We start from the raw sequence: 26,435 nt of genomic DNA on the forward strand, positions 1-26,435 counted from the left end.
GTAGCATTTAATAGGGGAAACTATTGCAATTCCTTTATCTTTCTTCTTGCTGCAGTCTGAGATCACAACACATCCTTGTTTTCAAGAGAGCTAGGCCAGAGTCTTGGAATATGCCATACACAGTAACAGGATTTTTATTCTCTATTTTACAGGGATTTTGTAACTGTGATCTGTATCTGTATCACTTCCATCACCTTAAAAAATGTATTCAAATTTGATCTGGTGCACAGAACAAAGACTTGCAGACTAAGCTGTGAAAGTCATATTCTGAGATCTATACAGACTTTCTGGACGGATTTTAATGCAGTAAAATTCTATTAGACTTTAAAGATTTAATTCAGACAGCTCGGCTATCACCGCTGATAGACAATTCCTTTAGAAGGCTTTCACTGTAGGATACTTGTAGTAGTATTTAATGTTCTTGGTCCACTACAGTCAAAGAAAACCAGTACAACAATTCTCTGGACCCTATTTGTGAAGGCAAGGATATTTATGAGATTTTTATTAAGATTTGGGGTGGGCCCTCCCTGCTTGCTGTGCTGTCTGCTGATCAATGTATCTCTGTCTGTGTCAGGGTTGCATTGACTTTGAATCTTCATATTTGAGTAATTTTTAAAAGAAAATGAGAGAATATAACACAGACTTTGGAGAACACTGAGAATACTGAGTTGTGAGAATGCATCTCACTGGTACAGTGGGATATATTTAGTCATATGGGATAAAGTTAGTAGAGGTGTCTGACGCAAAGATCTATTAGGCTGTCAGACAGTCTCCCAAGAGAAATGGTGGAATCCCTACGCCTGGCAATATTTAGCATTTGATTAGAGAAAGCACTAAAAAATGGGCTGAAAGGAGCAATCACATTTGACAAGAGTTTCTAATAGATGTTCTGTTCTTTTCCATTCCCAATTTCTCTAATCGCATGCTCAAACTTCAGGGAATAGCAATTTAAAGCTTGCCTTTAAATATCTCAATAAGTATTAACTACTCTTTACTGTTTTGCTCATTAATATATTCACAAATGAGAAGTCCCATTATATTCCGTATGTTTTCTTTTAATTATACCTGGCCTTTATGAATAATTCCTTACAAGATTGTGTTAATTGAGTTCGCTCTTCTTACAATTTTTTTTAATCCAAGAATAAAAGTACATTTAATCCTTGCTAAAGTGTTTTTCCCAATTGGACAATATCTGTTAGAAAATTAAATATTGCTGTTAAGAAGATGCTGTGGGTAGGTACTTTGGATTTTGCTATTTTACAGTATGCAGGATCAGGAAGAGTTGTCAGGAACATTTTTATTCAAATGTGATTAGCAGCAGTGCAAACATTGCTGTATTCAGTACAAGCAACACTTGTATAATAAGCTTAATCATTGTCATAAGCAGAAAAAACAAGTTCATCTCTTCTGCAACTGATATCAGCTTAACATTTAGTTTCTTTAGTGACTGATTTTCATAACTTTTAAAAGCTAATTATTTTGTTCATAGTAAATTTCATTGCATCAGCACTTAAAAAAACTGAGTGCAAAGAAAAGTTTAATTCATTCAAATGTGTGTGTATATGTGTGTATATATATATATGGAATACATTGTTCAGGTTACAGCTTTAAAAACATCAAAGGTTATCATGGTAGTGGTGAAATACTGTTTAGCTGGATGGCTTGAACCAATACTAAATAAGAGGTATCATTGTTATGTCTTCTAAATAATCCTGTATGGTCCTTCACAAGGCAAGAAAAATGAATGAATGAGTTAAAATGCTTATGGATGGACTCAAAAAACATGCAAAATGCATAAATCACATACAGAAGAGAATTTAAAATTCATTGTCCAAAATTATTTTTAAAAATACTTTTCTATAAAATTAGATTCCAGAAAATATGTGATGAACTCAAATTTTGAATTTGATTAAGCAAGAGTTATAATTTGTGAAAAAGGCATGGGGTGTCTTCCAAATATTAGGATATAAAGATTCCAAAATTAGGAATGCCTGAGCACTCATCTAGACCAGATTCAGCATTAATAAATGCATAAATCTTTATTTGCCTTGAGTTTTGAGCACTTGAAGATTTGTTAACTGTTATGTATTACTAATTCATGGAATCCATAATGGTTAAATATATTTAAGTGGAGGATAAGAGTGGATCAAAAACAGTAGGATTGCAGAAAGAATTAACCTATGTCTTTTTTCTTTTCTCTTTTCTTTCCTTTTCTTTCCTTTTTTGACATATAAGACTATTTTTGAGGAGCTTTTTTTCTTCAGTGCTGCAGTAAAATTGTATAGCTGTTAATCATCATGACTCCTACAGGTCTTTTCTTTAGGGAATTCTGTAAATTTGGAGACATAGGCAGCTTATAAAATTTGAGGATGCATTTGCTATATATGTGTCTTGCATTTGGCCAAGTTGTATTTAAATAACCTACTTCCAGCATTAATAAAACATCATAGTGAAATCTGTTTAAAATAGTTGAAATAGTTTGAAATTAAATACTGATTAAGGTGTTGTTAAGCACCTGTGAAAGCATTTCTGCTCCTTCCTGGTACCACAGCATTTACTTGAGCATTTAAAAGCTCTGAGATGGACTCCAGTTTTCAAGGGTTGGAAAATAAAAAGTAAAATTTCTTGGAATTCCCAGCCATTCAAAGCCTGGAAATATAATTTCCTAGATTATTTTGGGATTTATTTAACATATATGATGCTGTGTCTAGCAAGTCAAAGCACAGTGAGATGCTTTAAACGATCGATAAGTTACCAAACTTGGGCAGAAGAGTTGTCACTTTTTAGTAGATACTTGTAATTATTTCTTTATGTCTGATTCACTAAATCTTGCTGCTCCATGGCCAGAGCCAGCTCCATCTATTTCTCTCTCTCTCCAGCTATGGGAGCATCAGGATGCATGAGGGGTTCACCATTTACTTTGCTGGAAACTTTGTAAAGAGGAATATTAGATATAATAAATATATTAAAACCAATAGTGGGTGTATTGCAGCCCATCCTCTCTTGGCAGCTGAAGGCTGCTTTTTGCTCCATTCCTTTCAGTTCACAGGGAGAAAAGAAAACTTTAATTTAAATTACATTTATGTGATAGAATGTCACCAGTGCAACTGGTTACTCTTGGTCAGGGTGCTGGTAGCAGTCCAATTGGAATGGTGGCTGCAGTCCTCCTGGAGTGGCAGATGTGAGTCTGTTGAAGCAGTGATCCTGCAGAAGGGTGTAGTCTTCCTCTGAAGATCCAGTGGTGGTGTAGATAGGCCTGGTCTTCCTATGGGAATCCAGTGGGAAAGAGCTGCTCCTCTGGGAATCCAGTGGGAAAAGCTGCTTGTGGTCTTCCAAATCTCAGATTATATCCAGGTGGGAATGCTTGGCTCCTCCCCCTGGGCAGAGCTTCTCACAATGGGATGATGTAATTTTATCCATCATGCAGTGACACTCAATGGCCCATTAACAGCATATGTCTCCCCAGAGGGAGAATTGGTTGTGGAAGAGATAAAGAAAATTGCTTAATTAACAGAAGATAACTGCCACACCTCTAGCAGATAGGAATGGAATACCCCTAAGAATTTCCAACCTAAGACAACTGTGCAAAGGTCCCTTAACTGCTTTTTTGTATGAGTTACAACTAGAGGTGGATATTTATACCTTCACCTTCTCTGAGGTACAGGACTAAGTTTTGTGTACTGCTGGATGCAGCTGACAAGAAGGGCTGTTCTGGTTCTCTGACTGCAGGTATTTTTCATGTTCACATTTGCCTACTAAAATACTGAGTTGCATAACTCACTTTATTTTGACTTACTGTTTGTGCTTTTGTTTTTTTCTTTTTTAAAGTCTAGCCATTTTGCACTTTGCTGCTTTAGAAAGAGTTGAGCTATTTTCTGTAAAAACCAAATGAGTTTCAACGCTCTTACAATGTATTTTCTCGTGTATTACAAGGACATAGATAAAATATTGTGAGCAGGACAGTATTCATTAGTTTCATTCATTTATTTTTCTTCTTGGTTTCACAGAGTTGAAACCTACCATTTTTCAGACCATGAAAATTCTATTTTCTAAGGCTATTCAGAGAAGAGGTGATTTAAACTTGGTGCATTTAAGTAGAGGCTGTTACTGTTTGAAACAGAGTCTTAACACTAAGAAGAAAATTCATGTTCAAAGACATCAGATTGTGTTACATTATGATACCCTTGTAACTAATGATACTTAAAATTTTGTTTGTATTTTGAATATCTTTTTCACCGTCTGAAAATAGAAGAGGATTTGAGTAAATCTAAATAAATAAATTCTTCTCAGTGGTCTCTTGAGTCCTGAATCAAATTGGTACTTACTTATTGGTATCTACTACTCAGGTAGTAGAATATAAGCCACTTTTCAATCATGTCTCTTTTTGCTTCTACATCCCTTTTTCCACTGACTGTAATTTTCATTATCAGTAGTAGAGTAGGGAGTATTTCCTTTTGAAGTGAGCCTTGCAAATGCTAATTTCAGATGCTGTTCTGAGATTCTCCTAAGAGTTTTTCCAGTCTTCCCTTTTGTGGGGAGGTAAATACTTAGAGAAGTTCATTTTCAAAACAGTTCATTTTTTAAATTGAGCTCTACTTTAGATTTTTACTTATCAGCTCTTTTTTATTATTTTTTAACTCTAAAAAATACCAAAACTCCTTGAAATTGTTAATAAACATTCTTAGTGTTACTACAGCTTCAAATGTGAATTTCTGTTCTTTTATCTCGTATCTAAGATGTATTGTTGTAGGGCCAGAGCAAATCCTAGTCACTGGAAGACTCACTGTCCTTTCCCTTGACACAAAGTAAAGAGGTTTTGTTGAGGTCTTTTTCTGTTTTGGAAAGTTGTTTTATTAAGAAATACCTGAGATAAAGGTAGCCTGGCATAAAAACCTAGCCTAGAAATGGCTATCACTTTAAATATTTCTAATAGTTGCCCATTGCATATTTCTCAGTTCATTGTAGGAGGCTTTTTCTTCTGAATGGTGGTGGCAGTTGTTATGAGACAAAAAGACTTCTATACAGGAAAAGGTTGGTTGGTTGGTTGGTTTTTATAGAAGCACTAATAGACCTAAAAAGTGCATTAATGCTGACTCTAGTACTGACTAAAAATGTACACTATATTTGAGGAGGGCATCCTGGGTTCTGGTCTCTGGATTTATACAAAACTGCTTTTGGAGCACCATCCTCGTCACACATAGAGGAGAATATGTGAATTTGGACACCCTCAGACTCACAACTTCTGATTTCTGCTGGCTGTAGTTGGGAGCTAGGTGCTTCATCTCTCAAAGTTGGCCTGACCAAGAAATATTTTCAAACATTAAAGTTGTGGGTTCTGAGAATCTGAAGGTTAAAGAGGAGAAAACTGCTCAGTGACTTTAATACATTTCAAGGATGTGAAAGGAGCTATTTTGAGTCTTGGTTCTCGATACCTAAAGGTGTGGTAGGTGTCTGGGTACATTGCATTAAACTTTCAATAAATTAGAAGATAATTTTCTTACAGATTGGCACAAATAAAAGAATATTATCCAGAAAATACTTTCTGTTCCTTAAAAGTACGTTGTGCTTTTTTTACTTTGTTTTCCAACGATTCCACTTGAACCATTTGCACTGTATTGACCTGCTCTGAGCCTTGAGGGAGAGTGTTAAAGTCTGTAACGTGAACCAACAGAGGTGTCAAATATTAACAAGTGTTCTCTGCCCTGCTGATGCTGAGTTGATCCACCTCAGGCATCAAGAAACTGAGAGAGCTAATTTGTAATTGTTGCCTTTCAGATGGTTGGGTAAGCAGATTGAAATGTCTGTCCTCTAGCTATTTGTCTTTATATAGGAACTCCCATCACCCTCATCTTCGCAGTAGCAGGATCCCACCCAGTAGCATACTAACCAATGTGACTAACATCTGTCTCCTGGGGTGCGTTGTTTCTCTTATCCTGTCCCCTGAAGCAAGATTGTGTATTTAGCTATATGATGTTAAATATATCACTGTCATCTGCAGGGATATGTTTTTAGCTGTACTTTTTCCTATGAGTTCATGCTAATGCAGACAAGTCAAAATGGTGCACTACCACCTAAAATGGAAGATGATGGGGTTTGTGTGGACTCCAGATTCTGAGAGAGGCCATTTCCAGACTGAAAATGGACACCCCCTTCTGCCCTAAAAGTCTTTACTTTACTACAGCTGACAGAGTGAAATCACTATGCAGAGTCCTGTCCATCCTTCAGGACTTAAAGCACCACAGGGATGAAACCTCCCACCTGGAATCCACACTTACCCTCACTGCTGGGTAGCCCAGAGGAACAGGCAGATTTAATATGCTTGACCTAAGTAAACAACTGAATGCTTCCTCCATAGAATGTTTTCTTGAATTTAGGAATGCCAGTGAAGTCTTATTCAATACCACTGGGGAGTTTAATTAGCAGAAATAATGAAGTACCAAACTTACTGTACTTAAGGTGATTATGATAGTGTACTAGAGTGATTGCTTATTGGATTGCTGTTATTTTGGAGCTGCCTCATGCTGTCCCTTCTCCCCCAACCTGATTAAATTTTGCATAGCTAGTGGGAGGAAAAATTGCCTTTTGCTGTAATTAATATCGAGTCAATGTTTTTTAAGTTCACTATTTCTTTTAGCATTTCCCTTAACAGCAAGGTTTTGTTTAGACAATCAAATGTTTCATTGCAATTTAACTACAAATACTGGCTTCCAAAAATCACAGAGAAAAAAAAATAGTTTCCATGCAGCATTTCTTACCTACTCTGTTGTCTTGTCATATGAAAAGAGCATATCAAAAGTCATCCCTTGGATTATATCTTTATTTATTTATTGTGTGGTTCCTGAGCATTCTTTGGTTCAGAGACAGCTACAATGGATCACAGTTGCCCATCACTCTCTCAGTGGAAAATTCAGGCATTAGATGAGCTGAACCACCTTCTGAAGTCACTTGAGTCTTTCTGTCTTAGGTGACCTGCTCATCAGTCTGAGCTCTTCAGTGAGAACCTTAAGTTAGATGGGAGGAACCTGTACTAAATTGTTGGTTAATTTGCCACAGAAAAGCATGTCTTTAAAAGGAGTAAGATGCTCAGTGAAAGTAAAGGGGCTTACTCTGCATTATTTTTAAAAGTCATATGCCATTACTTGCTTGACAGATACTGTTTCTCATAGATTGCTGTGCTTTGTTTTGTTGTTTTGCATTTTTTCAATAGACTGAATAATAAGATTTTATCACATCACCATTCTTAATAGTGTAGAACAGTCAGTATCTTTGACCTGCCATTTGTTCATTTCACCTGTAGGTATTTATAGAACCATTTATGTAACAAAACTGCTCAGAAATGCTTGGTTTTATTATTCATTCATCAGTATTCCACACAGATCCCACTGAGGCACTGTGGTTTGGACAATGCACCACAGTTTACCAGTGAATAAGCTGAGTTCTTAAATGAGGGACTGATTACTTTATTCTTGCAATGTACAGGTTGCTCTTCACGATTCTCAATTCTCTTCGGTCAGCTCTGTGTTTCACATTATCGTGGGCAAACATGACATGCCCATGTTGATGCAATTTATTTTTACAGCTTGATAATATGCTTTGATTTATCACTCTCCTAAGCTGTGGTGTTCTGTTTCCCCCTTAGGGATACGATGATGGATATGGGGGTGAATATGATGATCCAAGCTATGAGGCATATGATAATAGTTATGCCACCCAAACACAAAGGTAAGCATTTGTGCTTTTACATTATTTCGCCAAAGTACACTTTTTTATCTTAGTTTTTCATGTAAATTTCCTGGTTTATTTTCCACATTAAATTTTACAAATCCCTGAGTACTTTTGAAGTAAAAAGTAATAATGACAGTCCAAATCCATATACAGAGATTCAGATGACATAAAAATGTAAGCAGCCATGCTTTTAAAATTGGTGCAAATTAAGTGTATTTTTTTCACAAGTGATTACATAATTTTCTTATTTGATGTTATTCTGAACTTATTTGTCCCCTTTTTCTTTATCCTTTACTGATCATAAGTTGTGAAGGATATCTCATACTTATGGCTTTTACAATGTTTTGAAAAAAAACAGAAGGAAATTCAAAAAATATTTGTGATGGTAACCTGTTTCTGGTTGGCGTCCACCATCAAGGTAAACTATAGAGGGGAATTACATGCCAGAAGTAAGGCTGAAGCTATCTGTTTTCAACCAGTTATTTTCTAAGCAACTCTCAGAATTTATAAGTTTGGAAACTTATTTTTGTCCTTGTGATGTGGAATAACACGAAAAGGCTACATTCATATCTTATATTGATTTGTGTGAATAAGATGAGGCAACAAAAATTATCCCTTTTTTATATACATACACCTCACACATTCATCCACTAATTGGACAACCAGTGCATGTTTATTAAATATGGAATGGCATCTTTTTCACATTTAAGCTAAAGGATAACAGGGTTTTTCAGCCAGTTATTCAGGAAGTGGTCTTATGCACTGCTGAAAGTACGTGTAAGATTGTGGAAAGGCAAATGAAACTTTAACAAGTAAAGACCCAGATTTTAACTAAGTTAGTGTGTTTCTCACTGAGCAAGAAAGTGATGTATACATACTGTGTTCTACACTCCCAAGGCCAGAGGACCTTAAACTTGCTTTTCTGTTTAGCCATCTTTTTCACTGAATGCTTTGCTGATGTAAATGCCTGTCAGAATTATGTTCAGCTTCAGAACTGCTGTAGTGAGTGATACTTCAGTGGATAAAAAATACTTTATAAGTATTTTTATATCCAGTGAAGTATATTTAAAAGGATTTGTCACACCTAAATGTGAACCCCATCAAGTATGCTTTAACACTTTCAAGTAATTATACTTTACTAGCTGCACCCGTCATGTCATTATGGAGGTAGGTATTCTTGTTGTCAAATGTACTTCAACTTTTTTTAAAACAATTCAGTTCCTTTTTTGCTACAAGAGTGAATTGTCACAGGAGATATTGCCTCTGATGTAAAAACAATAATTAGTTGGAAATATCTTGATATGACATTGCTTTATAACACCTGAATTAACCTGTAATTTCTTTGCAAGTTGATGTCCCAGGCAACTAAATAACAAATATATCAACTTTATGAGGAGTGTATTATAATGCAGCTAGAACTAGTAGTGATAATTTGGTACAACAGAGAAAATTTATAGTCACATAATTTAGTCAATTAAACAGCTAATAAGTTTAGTCATCAGATATGTTTTCTACTAATTGGAGAAATTACCTACCTTCAGGATACCTAATCTGTTTAAAAACTGCAACTGAAATATTTCCTTTTGAAATATATGACAAGACATTTGGTCATACTTACCCATGTTGAGTGGCACTTAATGCCTCAAGTAGCCTATTGATTTCAAAGAGAGCACTTTCAGAGCTCCATGCTTCTTGTTTCAAAGATTTAAAGAACAAATGGACTATTAAATACACAATTTGCATTTCTGCACCTTATTGGCCATTTAGCTTCATAGAAATACCTGCTTACTGAGCAAAAAATAAAAATAATACAATACAATGAAGTAGCGTACCCAAAATATTTGGTTAGATGCATGTTTCAAAATGTTTTCTCCAAGTCTCAGATCTTGCTTATTAGTATAGTCCAGTCATATGAGTCATACCATGTGCACACCTAACAAAGAAGTAGTACTGATCCAAAGTACTTGCTCGTCTCATCTGGTGTGTCATTTAAGGGAAAAAAATTAACAAAAACTTGACAACAATGTCTGTGCTCAGCCAGGAAATTATCATTGCTTCCCTCTGCAGGGAATGACTGAAATTCTAAAGCATGAGATGAGAAGCAATTGTAGTTAGTGGCTTAATGCAGAGTACCAAGATTTCTGTTCATGTTAAGGGCAGAGTTTCCCATTTGCTTTTTACGGCTTATTAGGGATTCAGTGTGGAATTTCTTAGAGTGGTACATACTTTTGTCTGACTGTCTGTCTTGGCCAAGCCTTATTCTCTTCACTGCTTCAAAAAGAACATGTTGGGATGTAGGGCCATGAACAGACAGGGTGGATGGTCTGAGCTCAGGCTGACTTCAGTGTGGTTTAGAACAGAGCTCATAGTAAATTCTCCTTGTTCCCCTGCTCACCCCATGCACAGAGTAAAGACAGAGTTTGGGCAGCCTGCCATCACCACCCCTGTTACCCCTGCCTTTGTCTTCCATACCTTGTATCTACTTCCCACTTGCCAGTTTTTCTGCCCATACAGGGACCCTTAGTCCTTTGTTGTCCAAGAGATCTGATTTAGAATTTTGCAAATGAAGCTCTGCCAACAGCAGAGAAAACAAGCACAGTATCGACATGCACAGTGCTGCAACATAGGATTATGGTTTAGTAGAAGGAGCGTCACAATTACCAATCCCCAAGACCATTCAGATGATATAGTTCAGTGAAAAATTATCTAAAAATTTGTACTAAAAGTCAGGGATGGTGTTGCAGGTCCAACAATACACTTGGTATAAGTCTTTCTCTAATGGACTTCTCTAATGGACCTCTCCAGACAGAAAGCTCTGTCTGTCCTTCATGACAGCAGTCTGATTTTTAGGCTGAAACTGGGGGGATGGGGTCACCTGTGGAAGAGGTTGTGACAGAATCTCAGAATCAGGCTGGAATGAAACCCACAGTAAGTCTGCGTGTCTGAACAAGCTAAGAGGAGTCTCAAGCACCCTTAGAAATGGAATGAAGAAACAACTTGGAGAAAGAGAAAAGCAGGACTCTCACTATGGTAAGTGCCACCTGCACCTTATTAAGATGGGGTGGCTTATTTTAGAAATAAGAGAATTATGGGTTATGACAGTCTTTATTGCATGCCGGTATGTCTTGCTTTAAATAGCAGAAGATGTATTTGTAAAGCCTCTTTTCCCCTCCTTATATTCCTGTCCCATAATGACAACTCAGAACACAAGGTGGAACCCCAGGACAGATTTAAATGAACTGTCTGTCCTTCCCAAATGAGTCTGTAAGCATTATTTGCAGGATTCTATGGAAGACTACACATTTTCCGAGGACATTTAGAAACCCTACTCATTTTAGGAATTTTTTCATACCGATGTCAAAATACAGTTTTTAAGGTAATTACAATGAATGCTTCGTCAAATACCAAAAACAGCAAGGAAACAGCCATATCAGTGGGTAGGAGAAGACACCATATCTGACATACTTCCCATGGGCAATAATGCACGGTAATTTGAGTTTCTCTATGACCTTTGTTTCCTCTCTCTTCCCCTCCCTTCCATATAATGTGAAGATGGCTCTCATTGATAAGAATATCTGACTGTCCAGACACACCAAGAGATATTCAGTAGTTGTTAAGTTCATACACTATTCTCTCTGTACTTGAAAGTAAGACAGAGGACATTCAAAACATTTCTGCCAGCTAGATCTACCTCCCAAACCTCTAGTCTGGCAACTTCATTGAAAAAAATATAGACACAATATACAAAATGGTAGAAGTGTTAATTTCCAACTCAGCTGTAACACAGAAAATGTAGGAGAATCGTATTAGCTTTCAAAAATGTAATGCACATTTTGATTTTCTTACCAGGAACTTTTAAGTCTATTGATCTGTCACCACTGTTCAGGATTAATGGGCTGAGATCACTAGATCACCAGAAGAAAAGGATGCTAAGTTTTGTGAGGAGATGTGGAAGATCAGCCTGGTTACTCAGAGGTCGCTGGGCATCAGACTGTCTCATGTGCAAAGTGGGCAGACCTCTCAGCCAAGACCAACAGAATAATTTGGTGGAAATGGATCATTTGCTGATGAATCTTGATGGCCAACAGAGCCATCTTCTGCTCTGCTACCACATCTGCAGTCATCTCCACTGGCCTTTGTGCCAGCACCAACAGTTTCATTTCAAAGATACCATGTGTCACAGCCAAAAGAGAGACCAGGGAAACCTGGGACGGACTGACTGGTCGTGGGATGAACCAGGAAGGGTATATTCTCTTTAATTCACTTGTGCCTGCCTTATCCAGCCATACATAGTGTAAACAGTGATGTCCAACAGGGAGGAGCAAAGGAAGCCAAGGATTATCTGATGAAGCTTAAATTTACAGTTTGATATTATTTCCCTGTTCCACAATGCCTGGCATGAGCAGTCATCCATTGATCCATTCTGGTTTTTGTGAACAGGTAGATGGTATATTGGCAATGGCTTTCAGGTCTGGCTGCCTAGCTTTATATTCGGCCTTTTTTCTGTATGGCTTTTGTTAAAAACATAGTTCAGCAGCAAAATGAGTTGCCAGTGTGTGCAGTCTAAAGAAAGAAGGGCTGATGACTCCCACCTTAGGCTGTAAATAGGCTTGTAAATATCAGGAAACCCATAACTTACTGACAAGAAGAATAAATAATTCAGTGATAAAAGACAGATGAAAGCAGTGCACATCGTTGCTGTTACAGATTCCATCCCACAGCAGTCCAGGCCTCGTGATGGCATGTTGTCATCCTTGCTGTGACTGCTAGATGACGTAGGTAAAAAGCATTTCTCATGCCTGTCTGCACCCAGCCTCACTAATAATAATAACAGTAAGCCAATTTTAGGAACTTGAAGCAATTCTTGGCAAAATATTTACTGTTAATCTTGCAAATAAATTATGTAATGCTTTAGGCAGCAGTCCTCTGGGCAGACATTTCATGCTGGTATGCCGATCATTTTGGCCAAAGAACTTCTTTTTGGTCTGTCAAACTCACACATCAAACCCATCCTGCATCTGCTGAGGAAATAAACAAACTTTTGTTTCTGATTGGAATTGCATATTATAGGCCATGTCATCTCCAAATATCCCCTCTAAGATGTTAATGAGAGTACAGAATATAAGCTTTAACATAAAGAAAAATGGCACTAGTATATCTGGAATAAATTCTAAGTAGTTCTTGCAAGACTTGAAGACTGACAAACATTGTGTTAGATAATTGCTAAAATGGAACTATCTTAGAGGACTGAAGAAGAAGAAAAGGTGCAGTAACAGAGAAATTCAAGTTGACTGATACCTTTCACCACACAGAATTGTGTTTAATTCAGAAGATACAATAATACCTAAAGCTGTGCTGTTATGTGCACAGTCCAGTTGGGCATCTGTTTCTCAATACTAGGAACAGAAGTAAAAGGATAAAAATGCTCCCTGTGTCCACTATGCTGCTATGGAAAATAGATTCTACGACCTTATCAATGTAGTTTTATCCCAGTAACTATCTGTTTGTAGTAACACCTATCCATTCAGCCTCTAATAGGTGCTACATTCTTCTAATTACTCATACCCACAGAAAATTTCAAGAGCATATTCAGCCACTGAAGTTGAATATATGACAAGTTATTGACTTTGAAAAGAAACTGTTTTCCCTGGTTATTGTTTCTATTTCAAAGTTCATGTTATCTACTGTAAAGCTTGTGTTTATAGCTTCTTTTTTCTGCAGTGTGGGCTGCTAGTAGAGGAGCTTTAGGAATCAATTATTTCTGATCTGATATGCAGGAGTACAACATGGACCACAGTTCATTCCATGTCACTTATGTGACTTACAGTACAATCACATCAGTGCACAGCCATGCTGAAAAATTACTTAGGAAGAGTATTTTATTCAGTTGTATCTGAAAGAATTATTTGCATCAGCAGGATATATTTACATGAGCTCCAGTTCATCCTGGTTATCCTTGCTTGACCTCCAGATATCAAGGTACTGTATGTACATCTGTTTCCAAAGATGAGTTTCTCAAAGCAGTAGTGCAAGTAAAATAACAAACTAGTACACTTGTAAAGCAGTATAAGGTTCAGCTGTGTGTACATGTTCCTTGGTGAACTCTATTCAGGAGTCCCGCTGTTTTCAGCTACTTGCTTTTTGAAAAATTCCAGCAGATTAGTTGTGAACTATATGTAGTTAAATGAAAGAATTTTGTCCTTAGTTTAAAAACAATGGTTAGACAAGACTGTGAATAATCATTAATTGAATTAGTAGATTATCACATAGTTAAATGTTTTAGTGATATAAGCAGAGGTTTGCAGGCTTCTGTCTCACTATCAAAATATTACTATGTAGTAAAATACATAGACACATAAATATAGTAGAGGCTGCAATAGGTAGAATAGTTACACTGATTATTTTCAAACTTAGATATTCATTATTATTTTCTCTACTACTCACTCTTTCACTTTTTAAGCACTGTGCATTGTATTTCTATTTTGTCATATTTCATTTTGGCCATGTGCTTATATCCGTCTGTCCGTAAATAAAGATTTCCCTGTATTTTATTTCCAATCTGTTGAAATCAATCAAGGCAGGAAGCCTAGAATATGACATTTTATGTATCTTCACAGCAATCTACTTATGGCATTCATCATCAGAAACTGTTTTCAAATGCCACTTCTCATTTATTTGATTCAATGAGAAAAGTTGAGTCAAATTTCACTACTCTCAACTAGAGAAAAGTTTTTCCTCTAAAACTGTCTAGGATTCCTAAAATGCTGCATCATTCCCATTGCAAATACTGTGTCTGCAGACATTTGGTATTATATGCTGAAATAGTTAGTAATAATTCTGTATCTATAGAAAATGACAGTGGAATGTAGAATAGATAACTGCCATGTGAAATTAAATGGCAGATTGGTTTGTATTTCATATTTTGCAAAAAGTTCAAAAACCAAAGTCATCTTGCAATTATGTTGGCTCTCCAATCCTATGCTTGTATAACTTTACTGCCTTCATTGCTTATAATAGTTTTAAATTCATATTTTCAGTAGCACAAAATCAAACATACAAAAATGCTGGAGGCAGTTGAATCTAGTTTAACTTCAGGCATGTTGTAAGGTACTAAATAAATCCAGGAGTATGATAATGGTGATATTATCCTCTGTTAAAAATATCGTATACAATCAAAATTGAGCTTCTAGAAAATGGGAGACTTTATCCACTAAAATGCTCACCATATTATTCCATTAGTTCTAAAGAAGTATTGAGTAAAAGACTATATTTGTGATTTAAGACTGAATCTTGTAAGTTCCTATATTCAAAAGATTTGTCATCTTCCCTATAGATACAATGCTTTATTAAGTAAGAATGTTCCAATAATTTTCAGATTCCTAGAAGGATTATTTCTTTATTCACACATTTCCACTCTGAGATATTAGTTTGTAAAAAATTCGTATATTGTAGTTCATGTGAATTCAGATCTTGCTCACCTCTCTTCCAGGCAGAAGGATAATGCTGTGTGTAAACAGCTTTTCTTTCATGGCCAACTGTGTGTTAAATCATTCTGGCTCTCTCCCTCGTGTAGGAGGGAGAAGCTTTACAAACAGAATCTTACATAAAACAACTGCAGTAACATTAGACTGCATCCTGTTAGCACAGGAACTGAATATTTGATTGTACCACTTATTGATGTTGGAAGTTGGAAACGCCAGAGATTACTGAACAGAAATTATACAGGGAAAGAACGAGATAATTTTAGACTAAGAGTACACAGGATCCATTTGAGGATATGAAGAAGACACTTTCTAAAATATTAAATCCCACTTCTAAAATATTAAATCCCACTTCTAGGGGTCCTTGTGAGCTATCCTGGGCATTAGCTTGACTCAAGAATCTTGTCTAAAGGTAATTCTCACTGGAATATATCTCTAAGGAGTGATAAAGGTTCATTTATCTGTACCCATATATAGATGCTTATTGCAAACTGTCAAAGGCTGGGAATGCCTCCTCAGAGATTTCCAATCCCAAAGCACAATATTGGTTCACTCTCACATTGTTGATCTCTACAACACAAAGATGGAAGTATCTCAAATTATTTTTACTTCTTCAAAGACTAGTGTACAAGTTTTTAGCCTATTTCATTATGAGTCTGAACTGTGGAACTTCATCAGCTGAATCTCTAGTTTGAATCAATTTATGTATTTCACAAAAGAAGCCTAATCATTATCTAATGGCAGAGTTATAGCTCCAGTGATTTATCCAAAGCCTCTAAATTGGCCAGCTTCTTCCCAAACGCTCCCCAATAAAATACTCTCATACTAACATATTCTCTCCCACTGAAAAAGTACCATTAGTGAAGAAAAAACTGTTTTTACAGGAAAATATTATCTGCTAAATCTAAATTAACCAGTCTTACTCAAAGAGTTTTCATTTCTTAGGATCTTTTAGGATAGACTGCAGAACACACTTCTGTACAGATTCACTCGTTAGAGATGTTTAAAGAACATAAACTCTTTCTTGTACCTTTAGAGGTAGTACCTTCTAGTACCTTTCTTGTACCTTTAGAGAGCTCATTGTATGTCTGCAACCACATTTGAGAATAAAAGCTTAGATGCGTCCTTCCCCCAAAAAAAATCTGAAGGACAAAAAGAGAGAAAGGAAGAACAAAAAAAAAAAAACCACACACAACCAAAGAGCACAAGGGAACAAGAAGTACTTCTGTTCTTCAGTTCTTGCAGTGTTCGGATGCCTTGAATTACTGCAGCTGTAAGAGCAGCCAGGGAGCCAGATGGTAATATTGATAACCCGGGGTCTCTTGCCAGCAGCTTCCTGCAGGTGCAGGAAGAGATTGGTCAAAGGCTAATGCAGTCTATTCATTAATGTCATGTTTTCCTGTACCTAACCCCAGTGACCTCTGAGTGGTGAGCATCACGCTTCCCTTGGGTAGCTTGTTGACCCAAGAGTCAGGCTTTTGTGGCTTCAATCTTTACACTTTTGTTTGTGGTTCTCAGCCTAAACCACTTTAAAGTGCTATTCTCTACAGGCTTTTGAGCAAGCTGTGTGGCTTCCCATGGGTGTTGACACAGTCAAACTGGAATTCATTTTTTTGTACTAATACCAATTTGAAAAAGTCCCAGTTAATGAAAGGTTAAAAGTCTTCGTTGGCTTTAAAGGTTGCCGTTTAGATACAGTCTCTGTATTTGAGCCTTCATCATACCAGAGGAACCCTAGATAATACAGCTTGGAATGCACTAAATTACTCTTATCTCTCAAAAACAAGCATCTTGTGCTGGTTTGGGTTTGGGTATTTTTTGGAAACTGATCCAGCTTTGTCAGCATGAGGAGAGAGAACAGATCATGGAAACTTTGATTTCAAATCATTAAAATGAACGTGTTCAAAAATATTAGCCAAAATGAAAAGTTAAAAACAATAAGCATAAATAGGTAAAAGATTATGAAGATTTCCAGTGTAAATAGAAATTAGGACAGGGTCATATATCTGTGTTGTAAATATTTCTTATAGAGAAAAATAACATCAGAGTTTCTTATATACAAACCAAATTAAACTACTTCTAGAATACATACTCCTGTGTATATAAATTTTTCCATGAGTGCTACCTGTAGAAGGTTCCCAAAGTGTAAGTCATAGTACATCAAGACCTCTATGTTTCAGAAATATGGTGTTAAAGTATAGTGAAGTAAAAGCTGAAAAGTTGGTAATGAGTTAATCCTGTCTGCTTTATAAAATGTGTTGCATCCTGCCTTCAGGTGGGTGCATGTACTTTAAGTAAATTACACTTCATTTTGCTTGAAAGTAATGAATGCTAATGATAGATAATGGTGTTTTGTTTCCAATTAGCACTGCCAAGAGAATCAGTGGTTTCTAGAGCTCATGATCACTGTATTTTCCAGGAACAGTCTGAGAACTATAAAATTATATAAACAAGTATTATTTATGCTGAATGCATTTGCTGATTGCTTCCTTCTCAGCTGGCCATAATGCAAATGGAACTACCTCTCTCTGTAGTTCAGTAATTTCAAAAAAAAAGAACATCATGTTTGTAAAGCCTTAATCTATCACATATTTTTTATAAATATCACCCATTGTTTATTTTTCTGTAAAACAGAGGAAAATGTCTACAACTAAATGCATATAATAGATTATAGTGACTATTCAGAGAGGTTTGAAATAAAGCAGATGAATGGATAAGCAGTCTAGTCCACAAAATATGAGTTTAAGTCTGGTATTTCATGGTAAGAAGTAAGTTTTATTCACTTACATATTCTTCAAAACACTTTTCAATGAATTGGCAAGGAATTTGAAATGCCATTTTGGCTCAAATCTATGAAAAAGATGTTATATTCAGGGAAATAAAGTTGTAGGACTAAGATGACAATCATGTATTATGCTATGAATTATGTGTTTTCAGGAGTGTGTTAAGTATTATGCTCACAGACATCAAATACGCAGTGTGTAACAAATTACTTCCTTTTTATAGTTGTAATTCAGAATGTTTCTTATTTTATGATTTTTGTGTATTAACTTAGTATTCTGTTGATGATGTATTTAGGTTCAGAATGTTCACTGCAGGATTTTTATCTCACATCCTTATTATCTCTATGATTGTTTGTTTCTTTCTCAAATAAAAATGTACAACACCAATAATTTAGCAATGAATCTTTTACCTGCTCTTGCATGTCTTGTGTTCTGCTGGATGTTATGTTGGTGGGTAATAGCTCAAGGCCCTCATCAGCGATCACTGAAAGCAGGATTGCTGTTGATAAGTTACTGGCCTTTGGATTGGCCTCCTTCTAAAGCTGACCTTTGGAGGCAGCTGCTTTGGTTTGCAAAAACCTATCAGGAAGAAGTATTAGCATCTTATCTGCTGGCAGAAGATAGGAGTTCTTGTGTTTCTTTTAACATCACTCACTAGTCCAACACCCTCCTCTAGCCAGGAAAGCAGGCAATATGCCAAAATGCAGCTTCTAAAATTAGTTTTTCAGTCTGCCAGAGCTGGGTGGTATTTCATGTGTCTGTTCTGAACAGTACAAGCATTTCTTACGTCTAAGCTTTGTAGCTATGACTGGATAAATGATTTAACCCTGATGCTACAGTGCTTTACTTCGCCTTACATAATCCTGTAATTTCATTTAATTGGCTACTAAAATAGTTGCAAAACAGAACAGAATTAATATTGTGTTCTACAAATAAAAGATGTATTCTTCCTGTTTGTTTGTTGCACTATTTCAATAGGAGGATTTGTATATTTAGATAATTCGTTTTCAAGCAGCTGGATGGTTTCCATTGTCTGGGAAGTCTTGATAGTGCTTGTGTCCTATACAGCTCGATTGGCATTGGGAAAAGTCTTCATTGAAGTGTTAACTTAATTTCATTCATGTTATTCTTATGTCCACTTTCTGCAACTGCTTTAAGCAAATGAATTTCATCTCTCCGAGATACTGATGTCATTGTAATTCACTCACATGAATGACTTCTGACTAAACTACTGAATTAATGCGCACAATTATAGTTTCATTTTCAGTTAAAAAAAAAAAACAACCAAAAACCAAAACCAAATCAATGAATATTTATAGCCAAAAACTGAGAGCTATCCCTAGCCGTTCAGGGAATGACATGACCCAAGCCAAAACAGCTTGGCTGTCAGTTATCAGATACACGAAGTCAGCGTTTTTGAGTGAGATAGAGAACATGAATCATTCTCAGAAATTATTCCAGTAATAGTTATGGATATCTATTAAGTTCAAGAAATTAAAAATCTGATTACAGGCTGTTTGTGAGCAAAATTAAAATTAGGTTAAGAAAATAATTGTTACAGATTGCTTGTTTATCTCTATTGCACTTCTGAAATATTTCTACTTGCCATCCACTGTCAACCAAGCTTCTCTCTCAAGTGTAAACTAATATTTTTATAACAATAATCCAATATGGAAAATGGCCTGAGCAATAATGTTATAATAATTATAGCAATATTGAGCTTCTTGCCTGCTTCTGTTCATTTTGCAAGAGTATCTCATGCAGTGTCCAGGGAAAAGAAGCAGAAGTAACAACAACTGAAAACTATGAAAAGAGAAAATGTTATATTTTCTGTTGGGTTCACTGCAGATTGAAGAAATACCATCTAGTGTAGTTCATGAAGTTTGCAGGTTTTTCTGGGCAAGTACTGATTCTTGTATGCTTACCTGTTATCTGAGAACAGAAGTAGCCTGATCTTGAATTTGGTACCAGGTACCAAAAACACAATGCAAACTATAAATAATAATAGTAGTGAAGCAAAAATGTGAATAATTTCCTTTCCATTTAATTATGTCTCAGCGGGTGAATTTTCTGGATCCCCACTCTATGTAATAGCTGGGAATTGCTGATTATCAGAATGTAACTATTATCTGAAATATTTTGATAACATGTTAATATGACTATACATAATTTTTGAAAACAGTGAAAAAGTGAGTTTGGGACTGTTAAGTGTGATTTTGCACTCATAGACCCTTGTTCATTTCAATTTGTGTTTCATTGATCACTGTATAAAACTTTCCATGGGTGTCCAATAACTATGTAAAGAAAAAGACTGTGGAGGATCAAATTTCTCTCTACAGGCAGTGGGAACATGCTTGTTTTGGAAACCTGTCAGTGTTTTTGGCAAAGTGGTTTACAGATTCAACACCATCCAATACAGTCTTCTTTATGAAAACAAACCACGCTGAGTTTGGTAATGCATAAATGTTTAGAATTACAGATAAATGAGGATGAAGCCCCTTTTGTTGGTTTAACAACAGTGAATGATACAGTGGTCTTTTTTCAGCCCTCATTTTTGCAGATAGAATTTCTCTCAGTCTTTGTCACATCTCCAGGTTTACATATTTAGAATCAAATTTGGTTTTTTATGCTGAGTAGATAAGAAATGTTATATACTGTACAATAGCTTTTATTGTCACTGATACATTTCATATCTTGAAATTTCATATCACTGATATCTTTCATATCTTTAAATATTCCCTATGCCTGAAACTAGCTGGACTATGCTATCATGTCACAGTGTTGAAATGGCTTTTATTTTGTGAGCTGTGTTTCTGTTTTGAGTTGGTTACCCATGATAATAGTGACATGGCTATCTGAATCTGTTACAGTGTGCCTGAATATTACGACTATGGTCACGGAACAAGTGAAGAGGCTTATGACAGCTACGGTAAGGTCTCTTCTGTCTTCTGCAAATGTGTGAAATCAAAGGAAAATACCTGTCACTGGCAATTCAGAAATTACTTCCTTACACTTTTCTTTTTTTCTTTCATTTTACAAAGACCAAAAAAAAAAGATTTCTGTAACTTTATGGTGAGTTTTGCCATAGGACCAGAAAATTGGATTGATGAATTTCAATCAAAATTACAAAGCCAGTTATTCACAGTCACAGGTCAGTTTAACAGCAACACAAAAGTTTCTATTGCTGTTTGAATATTTTTCACAGTGTTAAATTTCAGTCTGCTTGATTTGCCAACAATACTATGCATCTTCTGTTGTCATGTGCATCATTTCAACAGCAAGGCTTGTGAGATTTAGAAATATAGACTTAATCAAAGTGGAAAGAAGGAGAGGGTGCTGTATCACCATGGGAACCACTCCTGCACCAAGATAAAGGAGCATCTCATGCCACGCTAGGTAGTATGAGTAGAGGGAGGGCTGTAGTCTTTGCACTTCCCCACTGAGTCTGTGTCTGAGCTGGAGCAGTTCCACCTCATGGGTATGGAGGGCTTAAAAGGAAGAGAAGTGAAAGGAAGAGATGCTACCATGAGCACAAATCATTTTCCAGATCTGTTGTTTGCTATTAGTGATATATTTCAATAACTGGAGTCTAGCCCATGTTTTTCTATTCATAATTATCAGTACATTCTATCAGGTGGCACAGTGAATCTCACTCAGAGATTTTCACTGAAATAACAAGTCAGCTTAAAGAGTAACCCTAATATGCATCAGAGCTTTCATACCTGATTTACTGCTTCTGAAGTATCCTAAGTCTACATAGTGACTTCCACAGCATTGTGAAAATGAGAGCTGATGGAAATGATGCTGCAAATGAAAGTTACACTAAGGGGTTATATAAGGGTTGCTGCTTGACATAAATAATTTTATTCATGCAGCTGTGAAGCAAATGTCACTAATGCTAACTTGCAGTTTCCTTTGTATTGGTACAGAAATAGACATTAGTGAGATGTTGTCAAAACGATTGCATTGCATAATCAGAAATAACTTATTTTTTTATACAATCAGTTCTCACAATATATTTGGATGATAGAATGTGCAGTCAAGCACATTTTCAATGCTAGGCAAGTAATAATAATAGCTTATCCATATCAGTGTGAGTGGTTCAGTTACCCTTTGTTTTGCTTCCTTTTTGCACATACATTTTTAATAGCTGTAGTGGAAGATCCTTCCTCCCATCTACAGATCCCCTCTCCACTGCTGTCCTGAATGCACTGCTAAGCTTTTAGGCAATGCAGAAAAGAATAGTCTGAGCTCAGCAGTAAGAATTACTCACTGTTTAACTTTTAATTACACTCTACCATGCTGAATCTCCATGTGTTGGGCAAGACATTTAAAGTAGTGTCACTTTCCTTCCAATCCCTCATTTGTAAAACTAGAAGAATATTACTTGTTTTCCCAGCAGGGATTTTGAATGGACTAATTAGCTAAGGCTTACAAAGTGTTCACAGAGTGGCATCATGACTAAGTTTATGCTCTGCATGAAGCTCCTTTTTTGTTTTCCATTCAGCAGCTGAAACAAACCCAATATGCCTGGGTTTCCTTTGCTAGACTTAAAATACATGACTCATAACTGTAGACTTGCTTTGATTTTTGCTTGAACTATTTCTGAGTTGGCATTTGCATACAAAGATCTGAGTGTTATCAATAACCTGGAATAAGCTTAAAGTTGAATAATATTTCAAATTGCAACTTTGCTACTTCCTGATAGTAGATACATTTTTATATAACTGTTTACGCTACTCTTGGTTCACCTGCTGAGGAGATTAGTAAATTTGCCAATTTCATGCCCTGGAAATATGTGCAGAAACTTCTGTCATTCCCAAGTCACCACTATTTACCTGAAGAGGTAATCTGAGTACACAGAACTATAGAGCTATAGAATATATGCTTAACTTCCTCATTTTCTGAGTTCTTGCTGCATACACTGATGTTCTCTCTGTATCTGATCTATCACCCCTTCTCATCCTCACCTGACTTTACCCTAAGTCTCTGTTTCCACTTCTCTAGTTTTTCAGGATGTTTTGTTTCAGGATGTTTTAATACAATGGGATGGATTCAGGAGACATATTGTGAGTCTCCTGAATCCATCCCACTGTATTAAATCAGCTACTCCTTCATTTTTCACCATCCTGCAGAAATTAAGTTTTTCTTTCATCTGAATTCAGTTTCACACCTTGTTTTGCCTTCCATAACAAGGCTATATTCCTCCTTTACAATTCTTTCTGGCACACCTCTGTAATTCAAAATTCTCCCAAACTCTGAATATGACCTCAGATAAATGGTACATGAGTAAAGTCTTGTTGTCAACTCTTAGGTGTTTTGTGCAACAACTTATCTTTTCTCCTTTGTCCTTTTCAATAACAATATCTGAATTATCAAAAATTTACTGGCTTGGCTTTTTTTTACTTACTTCCAACTTACCATTAGGGAGGACAGTTTTCAATCCTGAGAAGGTTCTCATTCATTTTTCGTGAAGTAGATTCAATGAAATAATAATGCTACTTCATACTTACAATCTTTTAAAAGTATCAAATAGAGTTCTCTGTAGCTTCTTAAGTATAGAGCACAATAGTACTCCTAAATGAGCTGCCTGCTATGACTTTCATTGCTATCTACTCCTGAGAAGAAGCAGGTGGTTTACATCTCATGGGTTCTTCTCTGCTCCTTTTAAAAGAACTTGTGGAGAATTCTGGTTGGGGAAACTGTTTCCTCAAAAGATCATAAGATTTATGTATTTATGGATTTTTCACTGTATGGTTCCAAAAATTAGAGGGGTGGTTCAGAGCAGAGCCCACCCGAACACCATTTAATTCTCAGGAAGTTCACATCTCTGATTAGATGGTAGTACTAACCAAGGAGAGATCTAAGTCACTTGTCATAAGCTGGGCAAGATGGATTCCTAAACACTGCTGTAAAATCCATGACTTAACTGCCTTAACTCCTTGCTCAGTTTCTTTTGAGAAGGTTCATAAGAATTCCATCCCCTCCAAATCCAGCCACAGCATCTCCCAAGACAATAGGAAGATCAGGGATGTATGTAAAATCACACTGCTTTCCATGACTAAGGAATGTTCCATAAATGAAAATTTGCAGTACAGAACCCCCTCATGAAGTTAGACAAGCTGTGTTGTGATTTGACGTGCTTGTCACCCAGTCTCTCAGAAGGATCAAAGTAGAGACACTTCAAAGCATTCCTTGTGGCAGTCTCTGAGCACATGGAAATACAGTACTCAGGAATTATAAGATGCCTACAAATTTTTTATAAGATCAGGATTATGCAGCTACTGCTAGAGAATTTTGAGGATCGATGTTCCAGGCTGAGGAACATAAATTTGGGACATATGCCTGAAAATCTTGGGAATGTAGCCCTTATAGGCTTCTGTAAAGAAATATTTTTAGAAGGCAGTTTAAAAATAAAAGTCATTTAAAGTACGGTACAAATTTTCAAAAATGTAAAACATCCTCACCTCTAATGCCTCTAACAAACATTTATGATACTTCTATGACTGAAAGTTTTGATACCTGCAGATAAGTCTAAACTAAGGTAACAGTGTCATGTTAACTCGATGCTTATGTTTTAAGGGAGAAAGCATGAAATTGGATTAATTTATGAACAAAAGGTTTATATTCTTTGTTCTCATCATATGTTAATAATTTTGTGGTTTCCCTTCTGGCACTGTTGTCATCTGAAGAGATATCTAGTAAAAACATGAATTTAATGATTTGTCTTACAAATTGATTAGGATAAAATATATACCTAAAGTTTGGTAACTAAGAACCTTTCCTGCTCATATGTAATGTTGTGCCCAACTCCAAAAGGCTCCAAAACTTCCCTGGAAAGTGTAAATAAACTGTAAATAAAAAGCCCTTTGTTATCAATTAGTGTTCTCATTTCTTTCTCCTTTTCCCTGTTTCTTGTTTTTTAGAGGAAGTAGTGTTCTTGATTCAAGCGCTGTGTTGTGTTAGGCCACATTAGAGAGATAACAGAGAAGAGTATATGACTTGCAGGCAAGGCAGAACAAGAAGCTGCATTCATTACATCTGACCTGCTTCACTGTTTTTTCATCTGAATCCAGTTTTGCCCTTGTACTGATCAGAGCATTCCAAACTTTGTTTATCAGAGGCTCTTTCTGCCCTAGCTCTCCCAAAGGCTGGAGACTCCAGCAGTGAGCTCTGCCAGTTGCTGCTGCAGAAGGTTCAAGAGGCTTCGGCCCCTCCTTCCAGAGGGACACTGTCGCAGTAGTGAGAGTGCCTCTTGTCAGATGGCACAGTTCACAGCCTGGTGCATATCCTGCCTTGTGTATTACCTGAAAATTATGGCCATTATGTTTTTATGTCAGGTTGTGAACTGCAGTATCTGAAAGACCAATATACTCAGACTTCTTGTGCTACTACTGAAAAAGCAAAAACCCTAGTCAGAAAGTGAAAGGATAGGTTGAATTCTATAACCTCCTAAACCACCACAATTAAATTAGGATAACACCATCTGCCAAAGGCCTTAGGCAAGAGTTAGAAAGTTTAATCTGTAGCTTGCCACCTGCACAAAGAGGGAAGGCAAAAATGAACTCCAGCCACGTTACTGCTGCTTTTCAGGAGAAGCTTGCAAGGCTTTTACTGCATGTTCTGCCATTGCATTAAGAAAACATTATTTAAATATTTTTTGTCTTCACCAAAAATTTTCAACTGTTTGAATTTTCTTAAATGATCTTTTTTTTTGATGCATATTCTACTCCCGTTTAGCATTAGGTACTTGTAAAGAATTGGGTACTTGGTTTTAGGATAACTCAATTTTTAATTAAAATTGGAGCGTGTCGCTGTTTGGTGTAATTCCTTTTAATGTAAGTTGTAAAATGCTGTCACAATGATTTAACTATTTCACAAATAATTCCCTGCCAGTTGCTCCATATAAGAGCTTTGTAATTGTTATAACAATTAGTTTACTGAGTAATCCTCTACAGAGATGGCATTTCACAAACAAATTCTTTATAGAACTTTATAGTCAACAACTACAAATGTACAGCAATATTCCACTACTCTTTTATTATATTGTTTATTTTTTCATTCTATATTTGTTCTAAAAAGTGTTGCATCTAGTAAATTGTTTTTCTACAATAACAATAACAGTTTCTGCTGAACAAGTAAAAGTAAGTGTATCATGATGAAATTAGTGGAGGAAAGCATGTATGGAGGGTTCAAACGTGTAGAATTTGGATAAGGAGCTTGATTGAAGAGATGTTACCTTAGGGGACATGAATTCTCATACTTCATTAAAAGACATAAATATGCTCATGTTGTGGAGAAACTCAAGGGACTGCCACCCTAGTGGGAAATAAACCCTCTATAGCAATGACGAAGTAAAATGAAGCCATGTCACAATGTATACAGAGAAAATACTTGTGAATTTTGAAAAAGCACTTCATACAATTTGCTCTGCAGATGGAGATAA

General features: G+C 36.2%; 1 protein-coding gene across 1 annotated transcript in view; it reads left to right on the forward strand.

The window, feature by feature from the left end:
* KHDRBS2 (KH RNA binding domain containing, signal transduction associated 2) overlaps positions 1-26,435 on the forward strand; it is a 246,855-nt gene that overhangs the window by 211,028 nt on the left and 9,392 nt on the right. The window contains exons 6-7 of the mRNA XM_005421708.1: positions 7,640-7,722; positions 20,860-20,918. Of these exons, the coding sequence (XP_005421765.1) occupies positions 7,640-7,722; positions 20,860-20,918 (142 nt within the window). The remainder of the gene's footprint in view (positions 1-7,639; positions 7,723-20,859; positions 20,919-26,435) is intronic.

Source organism: Geospiza fortis, unplaced genomic scaffold, assembly GCF_000277835.1.
Source record: "Geospiza fortis unplaced genomic scaffold, GeoFor_1.0 scaffold264, whole genome shotgun sequence".
Taxonomy (NCBI): Eukaryota; Metazoa; Chordata; class Aves; order Passeriformes; family Thraupidae; genus Geospiza; species Geospiza fortis.